Source organism: Hyperoodon ampullatus (assembly GCF_949752795.1).
Source record: "Hyperoodon ampullatus genome assembly, chromosome: 11".
NCBI lineage: Eukaryota > Metazoa > Chordata > Mammalia > Artiodactyla > Ziphiidae > Hyperoodon > Hyperoodon ampullatus.
Window position 1 is genome coordinate 33803298 of NC_136924.1, and position 15277 is coordinate 33818574.

The window sequence follows — 15277 nt, forward strand, 5'->3', positions numbered from 1 at the left end:
GGGGCTACTCTTCGTTGTAGTGCGCAGGCTTCTCATTGCGGTGGCTTCTCTTGCTGCAGAGCATGGGCTCTAGGTGCACAGGCTTCAGTAGTTGGTGGCACGTAGGCTCAGTAGTTGTGGCTTGCAGGCTCTAGAGCACAGGCTCAGTAGTTGTGGTGCATGGGCTTAGCTGCTCCATGGCATGTGGGATCTTCCTTGACCAGTGCTCGAACCCATGTCCCCGGCACTGGCAGTATTCTTAACCACTGCGCCACCAGGGAGGGAAGTCCCCAAATATAAGTTTCTGATTGCCTTTAGATAATACCACTGAACTCTGTAACAAATGACAAAACTCAAAACCTGATTACTTCATCCAGATCAACAGGAATCAATTACATGGGACTGAAGGAACTGATAAATATGATTTATAACTTTATGACTTTGGGAAATATACTAGCTTTAATCTTTGTTTTTCAAAAAAAACCTTTTCTCTTATGCTATGATGTACAAGTTGATAAGGTATACCTTTGTAAACAAAGATGAAACATTTATCTTTTTCTCTCTACCTGTTCCTGCCAAAATTTGGCCTCTCCAGCTGGCCCTCCTGTGGACTTGATGGTTTATTGCAACTGGATTACAACTAGTTATACTAATAATTGTTTTAATTTGTTCTTTGTTTCCTAATTGTTTATACTTCGTGTCTCCCTGCTGCACTAAGACTTTGTCAATATTACTAGCTGCATTACTTATATCCTATTTTATAAGATTGTTGTCTCTTACAGTACCCAGTGTGTAACCAGGCCTCCAACAAAATTGATGATGGCTAAACATCTTGAGGAAACAGATCACATTTATGACTCTTATAGGATAACTGTAATAGTGTGATTCTAGGTACGGGAAGGAGCAAAAAGGGAAAACATTTCCTGGATCATAATAGACTAGTAAGACAGATGATCCAGAGAATCTTTAATTATCAACAGGGCCTAATCTGGAAACTAGCACCTGGAGTGACACATCCACAAGAATTTTCACCTGATCTGGGATGCGCCTCCCAGTGCCGTGGGACAAAATTTGGTCATGAAATGTCTCCCAAATATTGGTCAAATTTCCAAACAAGAGGAGGATCTGAGAAATGGAGTATTTCCCACTATATCAGTAAACAAAGGATGCCACACTCATCAGTGATTGCAGCCATCACTGACATGAGCTGGTGAGCCCTGAGGAAACTCAGGATGTGAAAACATAGGATACTGGCCCAAGAAAGCTGAGGTGCAGATCAAAGGAAAGACTTCAGTGAGCCCAGACTCTTGCATCTTCCCAAACACAGAAAAGCACTAAGTTCCTAAACTTGGGATATCTGGTTTTCTTTAATTAACAATCTTTTGATGTTCAGACCACCTGGCCTTTGTTGCAAAACTTCTGTATAACCTGGCTCCCCCGTCACCTCGTCGGAGCAGTTCTTTCAGGGTTATTTGAGATGCTGCCTCCTGGGTTTGAAGTCTTAAGAATTCCGGCTGAATAAAACATAACTCTCAACTTTTAGGTTGTGAATATTTTTTAAGTCGACAACTGGAAGGAAAAGGAACCACTGGGCACTTGATGGGGACAGAACTGAGGCCAGCCCGGTGCTCCGTGACAGCTCATTTGCAGACAAGTCCGGTGTGGAAGGCAGCTCCCTTCCATCTGGCAGAAGATGCTTCACCTAGACCCCACTTCCCAGGCACCCCTGAACCGAACAGGAGGGGAGACCACCGAGTGGCCGCCCTTCAGCCCTTACGCGCCCTCCGTGTGGCTTTGGTGCAGTCACTGCGATGATCTGAGGTGTCTCTGGCAATCAGGTCGGTGGGAGCACTGAACTGTGGGGAAAGAGCAGGGCCGACTGTGGGCCTGGGCGGGAGAAGCCTGGCCATCAGAGCTCCTCTTTGTTGCTGTCGAAGGGCGAGACCGGAGGCCCTGGAGCCAGAGGGTGCTGTCCTGGCCCGTGGTTGCCAGGTTGCTGGCCGCTGTCCCTCCGGCCCACAGTGGCATAGTCCCACAGGAGCCCGCTCTCCATGCCGTGCTGGCGGAGGCTCTCAGTCCCCACGAGCCCCTGTGTTCTCAGGTACCCCTGCTGGCAAAAGGGTGGCAGCTTCTGGCGTGTTAGGGCGAACAGGAAACAGGACTCTGCACAAAAGCAAGAGGAGATCGGGCTGAGAGGTGTGGGGAGAGGTGCAAGGGGAGGGAGTGCCAATGCCCCAGGGGCCTCACCCGGTTCCCTCCATCCCCTGAGCCTGGGAGCTGACTTTTCTGGGTACCTCACGTCTGACCTGGGTAGCCGTGGATCTCATCCCTCCCTGAGGTTCCAAGACTGGGAGGCCGCCTCAACATTTTGGAAAAACAAGGCTCCAAAGGAAAGCAAACCAAAGAGACGGCTCAGCTCCCAGAGGTGGGAGGCCCGCATGCTGCTGTGCGTGGCGCCAGCGGGGTGGGGGCTCAGCCACCCAGGAGCAGCCCTCAGCCTTCTCTTCCGGGAGCCACCCCGGGGGGGCTGCGAACTTGGTGGTCAGTTCCATTTTGAGCTCAGAGTTCCCTGCAAGGATTTATCCCCTCAACAATGTCTGAGCTGCAGATACTGTATGTAAAGCACGATTCTAAGCACTGTGGGGGACGTAAAGATAAAACCGCTAGACCCTCGTCTGTGCCACAGCAGAAAGTTGGTGTGGAGGTCAAATCTGATCAATGAAGAAAGAGCTGTGGATATGTGTTATTCAGAAATATTAAGAGACAACCAGAAGAGCTAGAAGTCATTCCTTCTGGGGAATGGGAATGGAAGTGGGTAAAAAAGCCTTTTAGCCAAGTACTTATATAAATTTGACTTAAAGAATAGAAAGGATGAAACAGAGGTGGGCTCAATCTTCTAAGGGATTTAGAGACAAGATGGGAAGATGGAGTGACTGTCAGAAAACCATCTTGAGTCTCTTGCCTCAGTGAATGGGCACATTACCAAAGGATGCTGTAAGGCTCACACGAGTGATCAGGCTGTGAGGTGCCACAGGAAAACTATTTCCTACCTCACCTCTGACTTGTAGTACAGAGGGCCCCTGCCAGAATGGTCCATGACCACCCTCTCTGAGCAGGGATGGCAGCAGATGTGGGAGAGGACGGAGAGGGGCAGTGAGGTGGCCTTTCGGCAAGCACCTCCTCCTATGACATACGTCACCCCTTCTGCAGGGGCCAGGGGGTGGAGAAGCCCAGCAGATCCGGGTCCAGAACTAGCAGCTGCACATCCACTAACCGGGTGGAGGGAAAGCCCACCCTCTGCCAGCTGGCCCTTTGTGGGGACGATTCCTTCATGTTCAAGGCAGTGACACTCAGTGGCTTGTACTGTTGAGTATATCTAGGGAGTAGGAGCCAGGAGGCTGCAGGGCCTGTGATGTTGGGTCGGCAGGAGCCATAACTCAGGGTAGGAATACACTCCCTAACAGGCACTGGCATCTCTGTGTACTCCTGAAACCTCGAGAAACAGACAGAGGTTTTGCAGCTGAGGTCTCTAGACCTATAGCGGGTAATTTCATGTGTAAGTGTATGGTCAGAGTTTATGTCTGCAGAATGCTAGTACTTCAAAGCTGCTTAGCTCTGCTCTATGAATTACCCCTGTTTGAGCATCTACACACATTTAGACTATTAACTTAAAGTATTGTTTTAAGCCATCTCCCTTAATATATACATTTTTATTTCAAGGTAGACTGAGGGATGAAAGAAGGACACTTGCTCTCCGACCCGTAGGCCGAGGACTGACCGTCTCTAACCTGGTTTGATATGAATAGTGCGTGATATACAGTCACTGTTCAACAGATGTTTGCTGGACAGAAAAAAGGAGTGGGTATCCTGGTAATTCAGGGGGTTAAAAAAAAAGACAAAAATTTGGCTTGTTTTGGTCAGTTCTTCCTGTGGATCATGAGACTTCTCTCCCCAAGTCCCTCTTTGGGTTCGACTGTCAGAGCTATCTTCCATCCAGTTCACCAATTTTCCCTTCATCTCTGTCTAATGTGCTACTAACCTTGACATTGAGTTTCCAATTACAAATTTATATTTTCATTTCCAGAAGTTCTATTTGGACCTTTCTCAAATCTGCCCAGTCAATTTTGGTAGTCCTACCCTTTCATTCTATTTTCAGTAATCTTTTATTTACTTACAGATTTTGGACATACTTTACATCCTCTCTCTGACCATTCCATTTCCCACAGTCTCCGTAGGTTTCATCCTACAGTGTGTTGCTTCTGCTGACACTCCCTCATGGTAATTTGTATCCTTATGTGTTAAGTGATTTCTGCTTGGGAGTTCATGTTCCTGGGAACTTTATCTGGGGGAATTCTTTGAGGCCTAGCTTTAAGGTATGTGTCCTCACAGAAGACTCACATTGACTTCTGTGATTTCTGCACCACAACGATAGTGTGAACTTTGGCCCCAAACTCATATGAGTGAGGCCTAGTGGATGGAAATTCTCAGGGGAGATTTTCCCCCCACTCTACCCAGAGCCAAAAAGCGTGCGTCTCCGCCAAAAAGCGTGCGTCTCCTCTATCTCTCTTGGGAGTGCTTTCTGCCTTCTACTTTACCTACTGAGATCCCAGCTCTATTTAAAGGTCTCTGTACAGACATCCTACCCTGCTCCAGCCTCGTCTTCCCAGCTCCAAGTGCTGGTCAGTTACCCGGGCTCTAGGCCACTGACAACCAGCAGGTATCTCTCATCCAGCGATGGGTTTGTGCTTTTCTTGGTGTTTGGCCTCTGGGGAGTTCCCTTATTTTCCTGCCAGCTTTTTAAAAAAGACATTTTATTCAGTGTTTGCAGGTGTGCTGTACTGGGAGGGGGTTTCTGTGAACACCGAGCCCTCCCGTGGTAGGAGATGGAAGTCTTGGGTCTGGGTTTCTAGACGCACATCCTAAAGTTCCACAGGGCACAGATCTACCTGGTCGTCTTCACCCTCCAGCTCAGCCCCTTTGTCCTTCGGGAAACTTAAGTTACCTGCATAGAAGCTCCGGAGATCGGTGTCTAAGCAGTTCTCCAGGAAGCGCCTCAGGGGCAGAATGTGCCCCACCGGGGCCGTCCAGTCTGTCAGGAAATCTTCCACGATGTGGTGGATGGCCGTGGGCCGCGGAAGAGGCCAGCCTGCGGGGCGGAACCTCACCTCCTGCTCTGTGGGGAGGAGAAAGGGTGCCATGTCAGAGCCGAACGCGGGGCTTCCATTCCCGGGGCCACATCCCAGGTGCCTGCCCCCCAGCCCCTCGCGCTCAGCCTTCCTGATGCACCTCTAGCATGGGCCATGGTCAGCCTGTTCAGCTGTCCTTCCAAAGGTTTGCAAGGTGGACGTGAGGGACAGGGACTAGACTAGACTCATCCCCTGGACTGTCAGCGGGCAGAACTAAGACCAGTCACTTGAACTTGGTTTGCTTCTAAGACTTACGTGAGCTGAGGTCTATTGTGGCTGCTTTGAAACTGGCCTTTCTGTGAGGAGACTCGGGGTCCTGCATCCAAGGGGTCTTAGGGCCCCTCTAGTCCAGTTTCGTACCCGGTGGGTGCCCTTCTGTGTGTCCCTGCCACGGGGCACCAAGCCACGGCCATCCCTGCATCGGGAAGCTCCGGGAGGTGGCCCATCCCACCCTCGGCAGCTTTCACGACGCGCTGCTCCTTTAGAGTGAACGTCAGCCTGCGCTCCCGTCACTTCTACCTGTTGACACTACCTCCGCCCTTTGGAACGACCTCTATTTTTAGATCATCCTCTTCCAGGGGACACTCCTTCAAGTTTGGAAGCAGGAGTCGTGTTCCCCAGGTTGGTCATCATTTGGTAGCTACTCCGTGCCGGGCACCATGCTGGCGTTGTGCTGTATCATCTCATTAACCCTCATCCTACAAGGAGGCGACCATGGCCACCCCCATTTCACACCCGAGCAAGCTGAGGCTCAGCGGGGTTAAGTAATGGTCCAAGGTCACACAGCGAGGAAAGGACGGCCCTGCGCAGCTCTCCTCTCCCCTCCTGTGCTAACCAGTTCCCCCTCCCTTTCCTGTTCCTTCTAAGGGTCAGTCCCCAGATCCCCGCTCCCCACTCCACGGTCAGCCTCCTTTGGAGACAGCCACAACAGTGCCCCTCTGACGACGTGGTGCCTGGAGGCGATCACGCCGCTCCACACGTGGCCTGCCCAGGTCGATGTGGGGGCCAGAATCCGGGAATAGCATTTATCGTTCTTGGACCATCTGCCCCGTTTAGGCTCTAGGCAGAGCCCCTAGCGGCCCCCCTTCTGTCAGCTGAGGGCGCTGCATGACAGCTTGATGGCGCTGGGGTCCGAGGAGTGCCCTCGCTCGGGGGAGAGTGGAGACCCAGCTCACCGGTGGGGAGGTGCCTGTAGTAGTAGATGACAGGATGGAGGAAGTTAGACAGCCAGGCGTCTTCCGTGTGCCCCACAGAGCGGTCATAAAAGAAGACGTCCTTGTCGGGCCCAGAGAAATTCCGGCCGTACTCCATATTGATGACGAAGAGCCCGTGCCTTGCCCTTCTTCCTGTGATGGTCTCCAGCTGGGCCAGCATCTGCATGGGGAACTCCTCCAGGTACTCAAAAGCAGTGGCATTCCTGGGGACAGGGGCAACACGGCTGGGGTAAGACCCTCAGTGCTGTGGCAGAGGTGACAGGCATGTGCATGCGTGTGTGTGGTGTGTGCGTGCGCCTGCCTCTCCTGCCTAGAAGCGCCCGTCAAACAGCGTACAGACACTGATCAGGCCTGCGTGTCTCACTTGAATATTACTGTTACAGCTGAGCCCTGACTTACACTGGGGAGAGAAAAGACAGAAGACGCTGAGTAACCTGAGTGGGTATCTAGGGAGAGGGTGAGCCAGGCTGAGAGACCAGTGATGGAGAAGCCCTAGGAGTGAGTGAACACCTTGGCATGTTCAAGGGACAGGAAGAAGGCCAGTGTGGCTGGAGTGGATCCGACGGGGAGGGGAGGGGAGGGGAAGTCGGCGGGGGCAGGTCGAGGAGGGCCGTGTGTGCCACGATGGGAATGTCGGGTGTCATCTGGGCTGGGAAGGGAAGCTGCGGGCCTTGGGAAGATAGTGAACAGCACTGAATTCTAGTGATTCAAGTTTTAAAAGAATCAATGGATCTTCCCTGGTGGCACAGTGGTTAAGAATCCGCCTGCCAAGGCAGGGGACACGGCCCTGGTCCGGGAAGACTCCACATGCCACAGAGCAACTAAGCCCGTGCGCCACAACAACTGAGCCTGCGCTCTAGAGCCCGTGAGCCACAACTACTGAGCCTGCGTGCCACAAGTACTGAAGCCTGCACACCGAGAGCCCATGCTCCACAACGAAGAGTAGCCCCAACTCGCCGCAACTAGAAAAAGCCCGCACGCACCAGCAGCCAAAAAAAAAAAAAAAAAAAAAAAAGAATCACTCCGGCCACCATGTTGAGAGCAGACCATGGGGTCAAAGGTGAGAGGCTGCTGTCTCAGTGCAGGTGAGAGATGCTCATGGTCCAGATCAAGGTGGCAGTGGAGGGGGGGCTAGTGAGAGGCAGATTCTAGACACAGTTTGAAGGTAGAGCTGATGGGACCTACGGATGCTGTGAATGCGGTGAATGGGTATGAAAGAAAGAGGAGTGATGGGGGTTTTGCTCTGAGCACCGCTGAGTTTCCCACGTGTCCCTGAACTCGATGTGCTGCTGCACTCACCGGCTTTGCAGCAGGCTGTTCCCTCTGAGGTGTCTCACCTGCCCCGTGTCCTTTCAGAACCAGCCCCACTGCTCACCACCCCCAGCTCTTCCCCCTTCCCTGCTCTGCGTGGTTTCTTCCTCAGGGAGCATCCTCTGTGACCTGCTGCTCCACTTGATTGATAAGGAGCCGACATGGTCTGGCCCAAGGAGCTCTTAAACCCACGCAGGTGGCGACCCGTCATCACTGCAGTTCACTGCTCATCTGTTTGGTACCAGATGCTTTTCTACCAGTTACCTTTACTCCTTCCTACAGTCCTGCAAGGTAGGTATTATTAGCTCTATTTTGCAGATGAGAGAAAGGCTCAGAGAGGCTAACTAACTTGCCCCAGATCACACTGGTGGAAAGTGGCAAAGCTGCAGTCACACTCACATCTTGTCTGTCTGTCAGTAGAGCTTGTGGTGCTGATTTCACCGATTTCCCCAGAATAGACTGATCCCGCCCCCCCGTCCACCCCACCTGCCATCTTCATCTTAGGAAAGAACCACTGGGCTCTTCCACACGTGCAACAGGAAGAGAAGAGCACGACGGTGTGCGAGGGGGAGGGGCAGTGGGAAGGCGAGGGCTGGACTACTCACTCCTTCAACAGGACCACGTCGGCCAGCACACTGAACATCTGGTAGAGCCCAGAAGCCTCGTTGACGCGCCGGATGATGGCACTGGCCAGCTGTGTGATGGGGTGCTTGGTGGAGGGCCAGGTGACGCCATGATGACGCTGCTCCAGCAGCCGGTGGACAGCACGCACTGAAATGGCCAGAGGGAGGAATGGCATGCTGCCCTTAAGATGCTATCTTTCACCTCTGGGGCCGGGGGGTGGGTGGGTGGGGGGACGCAAAGCCCCCCCACCAGCTCTGCACTCAGGACACGCTTGTATTGCACGGCTCCAAGAAGGTGCCTTTAGAGCAGGGTCCGCACGTGTGTTCTGAAAAGGGCTGGATGGGAAGTGTTTCTGGCTTTGCAGCCCAGACGGTCTCTCTCACTTGACTCAATTCTGCCTCTGGTGGGAAAGCAGCCATAGAGGACCGCGAAATGAACGGGCACAGCTGGATTTGGTCCCCAGGCCCGAGACTGCCCGCTTCTGCTTTAGGCCACCTGCCTATGGAAGTCCTGCCACTGTCACCTCACATGTGATGCGTCCAAACCAGACCCAGAGCCTTCCTCTGCCATCTCTCCCCACCCCACAGTCCCCATGTCTATGGGAGACTTCCAAATGGAAACCCTCTGACTGTTCCTTCTCGTTCACAGCCGAAACCCACATCTGTTACTAAGTTCTACTTTGAGATGCTCTGTATATTTCTGGAAGGCTAGAAGAGCAACAGCTATCTCAAACAACAGGGGGACAGTTTCTGTGTACCTGGGGCTGCCCTTACACAGCGGTGACACTGGGGCACCACACACAGGTGCCTGCTCCTCGAAATGAATCAACACAACACTCAAATCCGGCAACAGCGAGGACACAGACAGACAGTTCACGTGATGGGAGACTGGGTCGACCAACGGTCACAGGAAAGATGTTCAGCCTCACGAGACAGACAGACAGACCTCTGGGTCTCTAGAGGAAACAAGGTTATGCTGCGTTTTGTGGAAGGATGAGGAATTACACAGCTAGGGAAGGGTGGGAAGGGGGCCTGACAAAAGAAGCATGGGTGCAAAGACATAAAACCTTGAGAAACTGGCACATTCTGAAAAGGAGGCGAGGGCCAGGCTGGGCAGGAGAGCTGCTGCCGGCTGCTGCACGAAACCCTGGATGCCATGCTGAGGACCTGGCTGGGGAGCCTCTGGAGGTTTTTCTGTTTAAAGAACAGTGTTCTGGTGGGTACCAGAGTAGCTGGCTGGGAAGCCAGAGGGACCAATGGCAGGAAGACCAGTCAAGAGAGACCAAGAGGTCCCAAGTCAGGCAAGTGAGGCTGGGATGGACTGGAGAGAGACAGGAGGGGGAGGGGCAGGGTTCCCAGCAGGCCCTACCTTCTGAGGTTACCATCTTTCATCTTGCTTTACTCTGCCTTGCTGTTTTCTACTTGTCTCCCTTGGGGACCTTTTTTTCAGCTGAATGGTGGGCAAGGTCGGGCAGGATATACTGTGTACAGCCACACTGCCCCTCCCTCTAGTGGGGTCCCCAGCTAGTAGGAGTGACCACAGCTCTTGGTGGCCTGTCCATCCAGGATTGTTTCCCATTTGCCTGAAGCTTAGTGGTCAGCTGGGAGCCTCAAAGTCAGACAGGTGTGGATTCAAATGCCACCTCTGCCATCCACTGGCTGGGTGACTTTGGGTAAGTGACTTAACATCTCTGTGCCCCCGTTTCCTTCTATGAAAAATGGAGTTGAAATAACAAGATGTCTCTTATGGGGCTGTTGGGAGAGTTAAGAATGTGAGCTGGGGCAAGATGAGAGGACAGAGGGAAGCAAGAGGGATGGGGCAGTACCTGTCGGGACAGCAGGTGCAGGAGGGGTGACATGCACGGGAACGTGAGGAGGGTTTCTTGCTGGGGACACAGCTAGAGAGACAGACTCTTCCCATTCTGTGTATGTGTGTGTGTTCCATTTGCAAATATTTTGGTAAACAGACAGCTAACATTCTCGGTTTCTTTCCCTGACAACATGCCAAGGGTATAAAACATATCGCCTGGAAATCAACAGCAAAGCATGATTATCTTTCCCTGTCAAACTGGAAGGAGAGTGAAATGCAAACAGGAGCATTAAGGCAAGTGAGGCATCACATTAAATACAGAAACATCAGGATGAAGGACCCTTATGGTTTTTTTTTTTTTTTTTGCGGTACGCGGGCCTCTCACTGTTGTGGCCTCACCCGTTGCGGAGCACAGGCTCTGGACGCACAGGCTCAGCGGCCATGGCTCACGGGCCCAGCCGCTCTGCGGCATGTGGGATCTTCCCGGACTGGGGCACGATTCCGTGTCCCCTGCATTGGCAGGCAGACTCTCAACCACTGCGCCACCAGGGAAGCCCCCTTATGGTGTTTTTATGGTCAAATTAACTGGCCCATGTAACACTCGTCATGCAATAAAGCACCCATCCAATGGGCTACCCAGAGCGCAGAAAATTGGTACCCTTAGTACTAAGACTGAGAGTTTTGAAAAAGAGCTGATATAATCTAGTTGCAACTTTTATTGAAATTTGTTGGTACCCAAAGAGTCTATGTGTACGTAATGCTTCACAGCTCCACGGTCTCCAGATATTACCTTATTTAGTCCTTACAACAGCTCTATGGAGTGAAGAATTCACCTCATTTACAACTCTGACATCTGGGAGGGCCAACAGAGGCTTAGGGAGGTTATGAAACCTCACCCCTGAGACCATGCAGCTGCTTCCCCAGGTTAGCAGTCCCAAGCTCAGCATCCTTGCCAATCATGGTGATGCGGGTAACACGCCACCCCCAGATGTACTTACTTTTACCCCTTATCTGGTACTTCTCTAGATGTGTCCTCAGACCACGAAAACCCACTGCTGCCTGCCCCACAGGGAATTTATGACAATCAACTGCTGTTAAGGCTGCTTTAAGGGAATCAGGCATGTCTCTACAAACCCTGGGGACAGCGGCCCTCTCTGCCGGGCTCACCTGTGTATCGGAATCCATGGATGAAGCCCCCAGCAGATTTCCGGTAATCCACGGAGTGGCTGGCAGTCCCCAGGACAAAGAGGCCCCGGCTCCCTTTGGACTCATAGCTGGCTTTGACCAGGGGGTACTTCTTGCTGAGCTCACCCCCTGCAGAGAGTCGGAGGGACCTGTGAGTGGAAAGGGCTGTGAATAAAAATCGCTGCTATGTATGAAACACTTTTTACAGCCTTGGCACTGAGCTAAGTGCTTACATTCCTGCTCAAATTTAAACCACACCATGACCTCAGGAGGCAAGTATGATGATGTCCATTTAACAGACAGAGTAACTGAGGTTCACGTTAAAGATGTGGTGGTGGGTCAGGGACAGAGCCAGGATTCAAGCCTCACTGGAGGCTGGGCTCTGGGTCCCTGTGTGACCTGATGGCACAGGAGGATCTGTTCAAGCCCTCTGGCGTCTCCTTGTCCACCTGGGCCTTGACCAGAGGGCTTTGCTGAGATATCCAGCTCCTCCCCTCTGTTCGGACTCACTTGCTGAAAATGGAGAAGTCGAAGTTCCAGCCCAGGCAGCGGATGACCCGGTCGTAGGCCACGCGCAAGGCGAAGTTGTCATTATCGTCCTGGGGGAGGGGGACGGCGTCGGCACTCCGGTTGCCTTCCTCCAGGAAGAACTTCAGGGTGACGTGGAACTTGCCCTCATGGTCCTTCACAACGGCCAGATCTGTCAGGTCAGACTCGAGCAGCCCGTCCAGGGACTTCAGTTGGTAGGTGTCCAACAGGCCATTGTTGATGGCCCTGGGGTCCAAGGGGAATGTCAGGAGAGAGAAAGAAGTCTGTGCCGGGTAAGGAAGCCTCAGGGGCCAGGGTGGTTAGTCGGGCGGGGGTCAGGGGCTGGCAGCACAGCACACACAGTACCTGCCCAGCATACCTGAGGTCGCCGACGTAGTGGGTGGCCCAGGAGAGCCGGACCCGGGAGCGGCTCAGCATGTGGATAAAGTTGGTGACACCCAAGATGTTCTCCGCCGTCTCAAAGGCCGAGTTCCCCCGGCCCAGGATCAGCACATTATGACCCACGAAGTCCTTGGGATCCACGGACACGGACTCATAACCATCCACGTATTCGGAGCCAGGGAAGTCAACCTGGTTGGGGACTGACAAGCCAGTGGCCACGAGAAGGACGCTGCGGAGGGGGGGACAGAGGGAGGATGGCTTGGCCTCTTAGCTATGAGACCAGGAAGTGAAAAATCCCGCTTTGGATCTGCTGTCTGGCTCGCCCGCCTCACCCAGACTGCTGGCTCCTAAAAGAAAGCAGGTTGTTCATTTATTCACCCACTCCTGACCTGTCCCAGTGCATCTGAGACCTTACCCTGGCCTCTCACTGAGTGATCCAGTGGGTGCAGTTTCCTTTACACCTTCCTGGGATTATACCAAATGTGAGAATTAGTTTTACTTTCTGACTTTGGAGAGGGTGATGCCATGAGAAATGGACTAATTCACTTAATTTTGAACATGGCAGCCTCACCAAGTACAACCCTAGTCATGAAAATGAAACTAGACGTTCTGCTTCCCCCTTTCTTACTTGCCTGGCAGATGCAGAATCTGCTGAGTGGTGATTCTGTACGAGGCCCTGTACTAAGTGCTTTCTGCTTCATCTTACTGCTCAAAGAAGCTCTGCATTGGTGTTATTCGGCCTGCTCGACAGGTGAGGAGATGCAGGCTCCACGTGGGCCCACGACCTCCATAGCTCCTTAGACAGCAGAGCCAGAATCTGACCACAGGTCAGCCTAATTCCAGAGTCTTGCTCTTTCTACTGGTGGGGATTACAATCCTGTGGTGGACAGGCTGGGAACTGGACCCTGCTGGCCTGCAGAGGAATGGTTTGATCACAAGGTAGTTTTGAAAACAGGACCGGGTGGCCTGGAGAAGGGGCCTGGTCAGCCTCTGTGGCCCGGTCAGCCTCTGTGGCCCCTTGCTTTCTGGCCTGTCCATTTGCTCACATCTGAATCCCCTACACTGTAGCACTGCTGCCTAAGATGCGAGGGTCCAAATTGGCCCAACCCTTCTCTCCTTGGGCTGTAACAAGCAAGGAGCAAGGTTGAGCCTCTGGCAAAAGGCATGAGAAGATGAACCGTGATCAAGCACCTGCCTGGAGCCAGGTGCTAGGATGACGGCCGGGAACGGAGAGGCAGTCGGGCACAGTGTTAAGAACACAGGCTTCAGACTCAGGAAGATGTGAGCTCAGGTGGCAGCTGCACCCCTTATTAGCTGTGTGACACAGCACCAGTTACTTAACTTCTCTGAGCCTCAGTTCTTCATCCGTAAAATGGGGATCAGTGAACCTCCCTCAAAGGGTCCTTGTGAGGATTAGACAAGCACGGTATAACGTATAACTCTGAATTTGGGTTCTCTACACTATGCTAAGCTTTATCCCAAGTCAAAGCGAGCTAAAACCGAATCCTGGCAGCACTGCCTGTTGGCCCTCCCTCTCATTCAGTTCAGAAATCCTACTGAGCCTGTCTAACACTTGCTGGACACTTGCCAGTATTTCTCAGAATGTATTTTGGGGAACACAAGTTCTAGGAGATGCTCTACAAAAAGGGTTTTGTGGGTGCATAAGCTCAGACAATGCTCAATACCCAATGCTGGAGTCCTTCAGTGAATGTGAAGATACTGAAGGCTGAAAAATCCTGGAGGAAAGAAATGGTCAGAATTTTCAAGTATCTTTGAGTACATACATTTCTAGGAAACACTTGGGAAATGATGGCTGAACTGAACCTCTTAGCACTGGATTTCAGTGGGAGCAAGGATGGGCAGAAATGCCTCTTTTTTTTTTTTTTTTTTTTTTTTTGTGGGTACGCGGGCCTCTCACTGCTGTGGCCTCTCCCGTTGCGGAGCACAGGCTCCGGACGCGCAGGCTCAGTGGCCATGGCTCACGGGCCCAGCTGCTCCGCGGCATGTGGGATCCTCCCGGACCGGGGCACGAACCCGTGTCCCCTGCATCGGCAGGCAGACCCCCAACCACTGCGCCACCAGGGAAGCCCAGAAATGCCTCTTTTCTCCCACACCTACGGGCCAACCAATGGGTTTCCTTCTTCCAGGGAAGGCACTGGCTTCAGCAGGTGAGCTCTGGAGCCCGGTTCCTTACCTACACTGGTATGCCTGGCCCTCCTGGTCGGTCAGGATGAAGTAATGGCCATTCCAGGCCCGCTGATCCTTGGTCAGAGTGACGTGGGCAATGGTTGTGTTGTACAGCACGTGGAGCCCCAGCCGGTCCGCGAAGTCGCCCAGGTAGCGCACCATGTCGCCGGCATCGGGGAAGTAAGCGTTGGAGTAGTGTCTGAAGAGCAGCCGGGGGTCGTGGCTGAGCAGAGAGTTCCAGTCATGGCGGAGGTTGAACTCGGCGTTGGCCTTGCCTGTGTACCGCTTGTTGATGCTGATGAGCTTGCGGTGCCGGGGGTAGCGCGTGAAGAAGCTGCCCGGTCCCGGGGCGCGTTCGAACACGGCGTAGTCCCTGCCGGCCCGCTGCAGGAAGTAGGCCATCTGCAGCCCCGCGGGCCCGGCACCCAGGACACAGTAGTCCCGGTGCGCGGGCACCAAGGCCTGGGCGGGGCACGGGGAGAGAGCCGGGTGCAGGGCGATGGTCAGGAGCAGCCCTGGGAGGCCCCACAGCAGGGCCGCGGTGGAGAGGCCCATCCTACGGCAGACCAGAGAGGTGAGGCCTCGGACCACGAAGGCCCCTCGAGGCCCGGGGACGTGAGCCAGGAACTGGGGGCCCAGAAAGGCAGGGACTTGCCGGAGCGCTCACTGCGACTTGGGGCGCAGCCAGGATCAGAACCCAAGGACCTCTGAACTCATTTGCCCCGACTCCATCTTTTCAAGCTCGGATCTGGGCTCCCCACAGGAGTCCCGAGCCCCTCCATCTCCCTCAGGACCTTAGTTCCCAAGGGCGCCAGACTCCTTATTGCCATGGTAATAAGAGGCTGGGTGTTT

The 15277-nt window shown here is 53.3% G+C and overlaps 1 protein-coding gene across 2 annotated transcripts; it reads right to left on the bottom strand.

Moving 5' to 3' along the window:
• Nucleotides 1–1546: 1546 nt before the first annotated feature.
• FOXRED2 (FAD dependent oxidoreductase domain containing 2) lies at nucleotides 1547–14980 on the bottom strand (the record flags this gene model as incomplete). Of its 2 annotated transcripts, XM_079714780.1 has the most annotated exons (8): nucleotides 1547–2142; nucleotides 4982–5152; nucleotides 6341–6582; nucleotides 8296–8461; nucleotides 11291–11457; nucleotides 11819–12082; nucleotides 12216–12467; nucleotides 14433–14980. In XM_079714780.1, 8 exons carry the CDS (start codon nucleotides 14978–14980, stop codon nucleotides 1889–1891), a joined length of 2064 nt encoding a protein of 687 aa, XP_079570906.1. In that variant the 3' UTR covers nucleotides 1547–1888. The 2 variants fall into 2 exon arrangements, with proteins under 2 accessions (XP_079570906.1, XP_079570907.1); XM_079714781.1 differs by lacking the exon at nucleotides 11819–12082.
• Nucleotides 14981–15277: the final 297 nt, after the last annotated feature.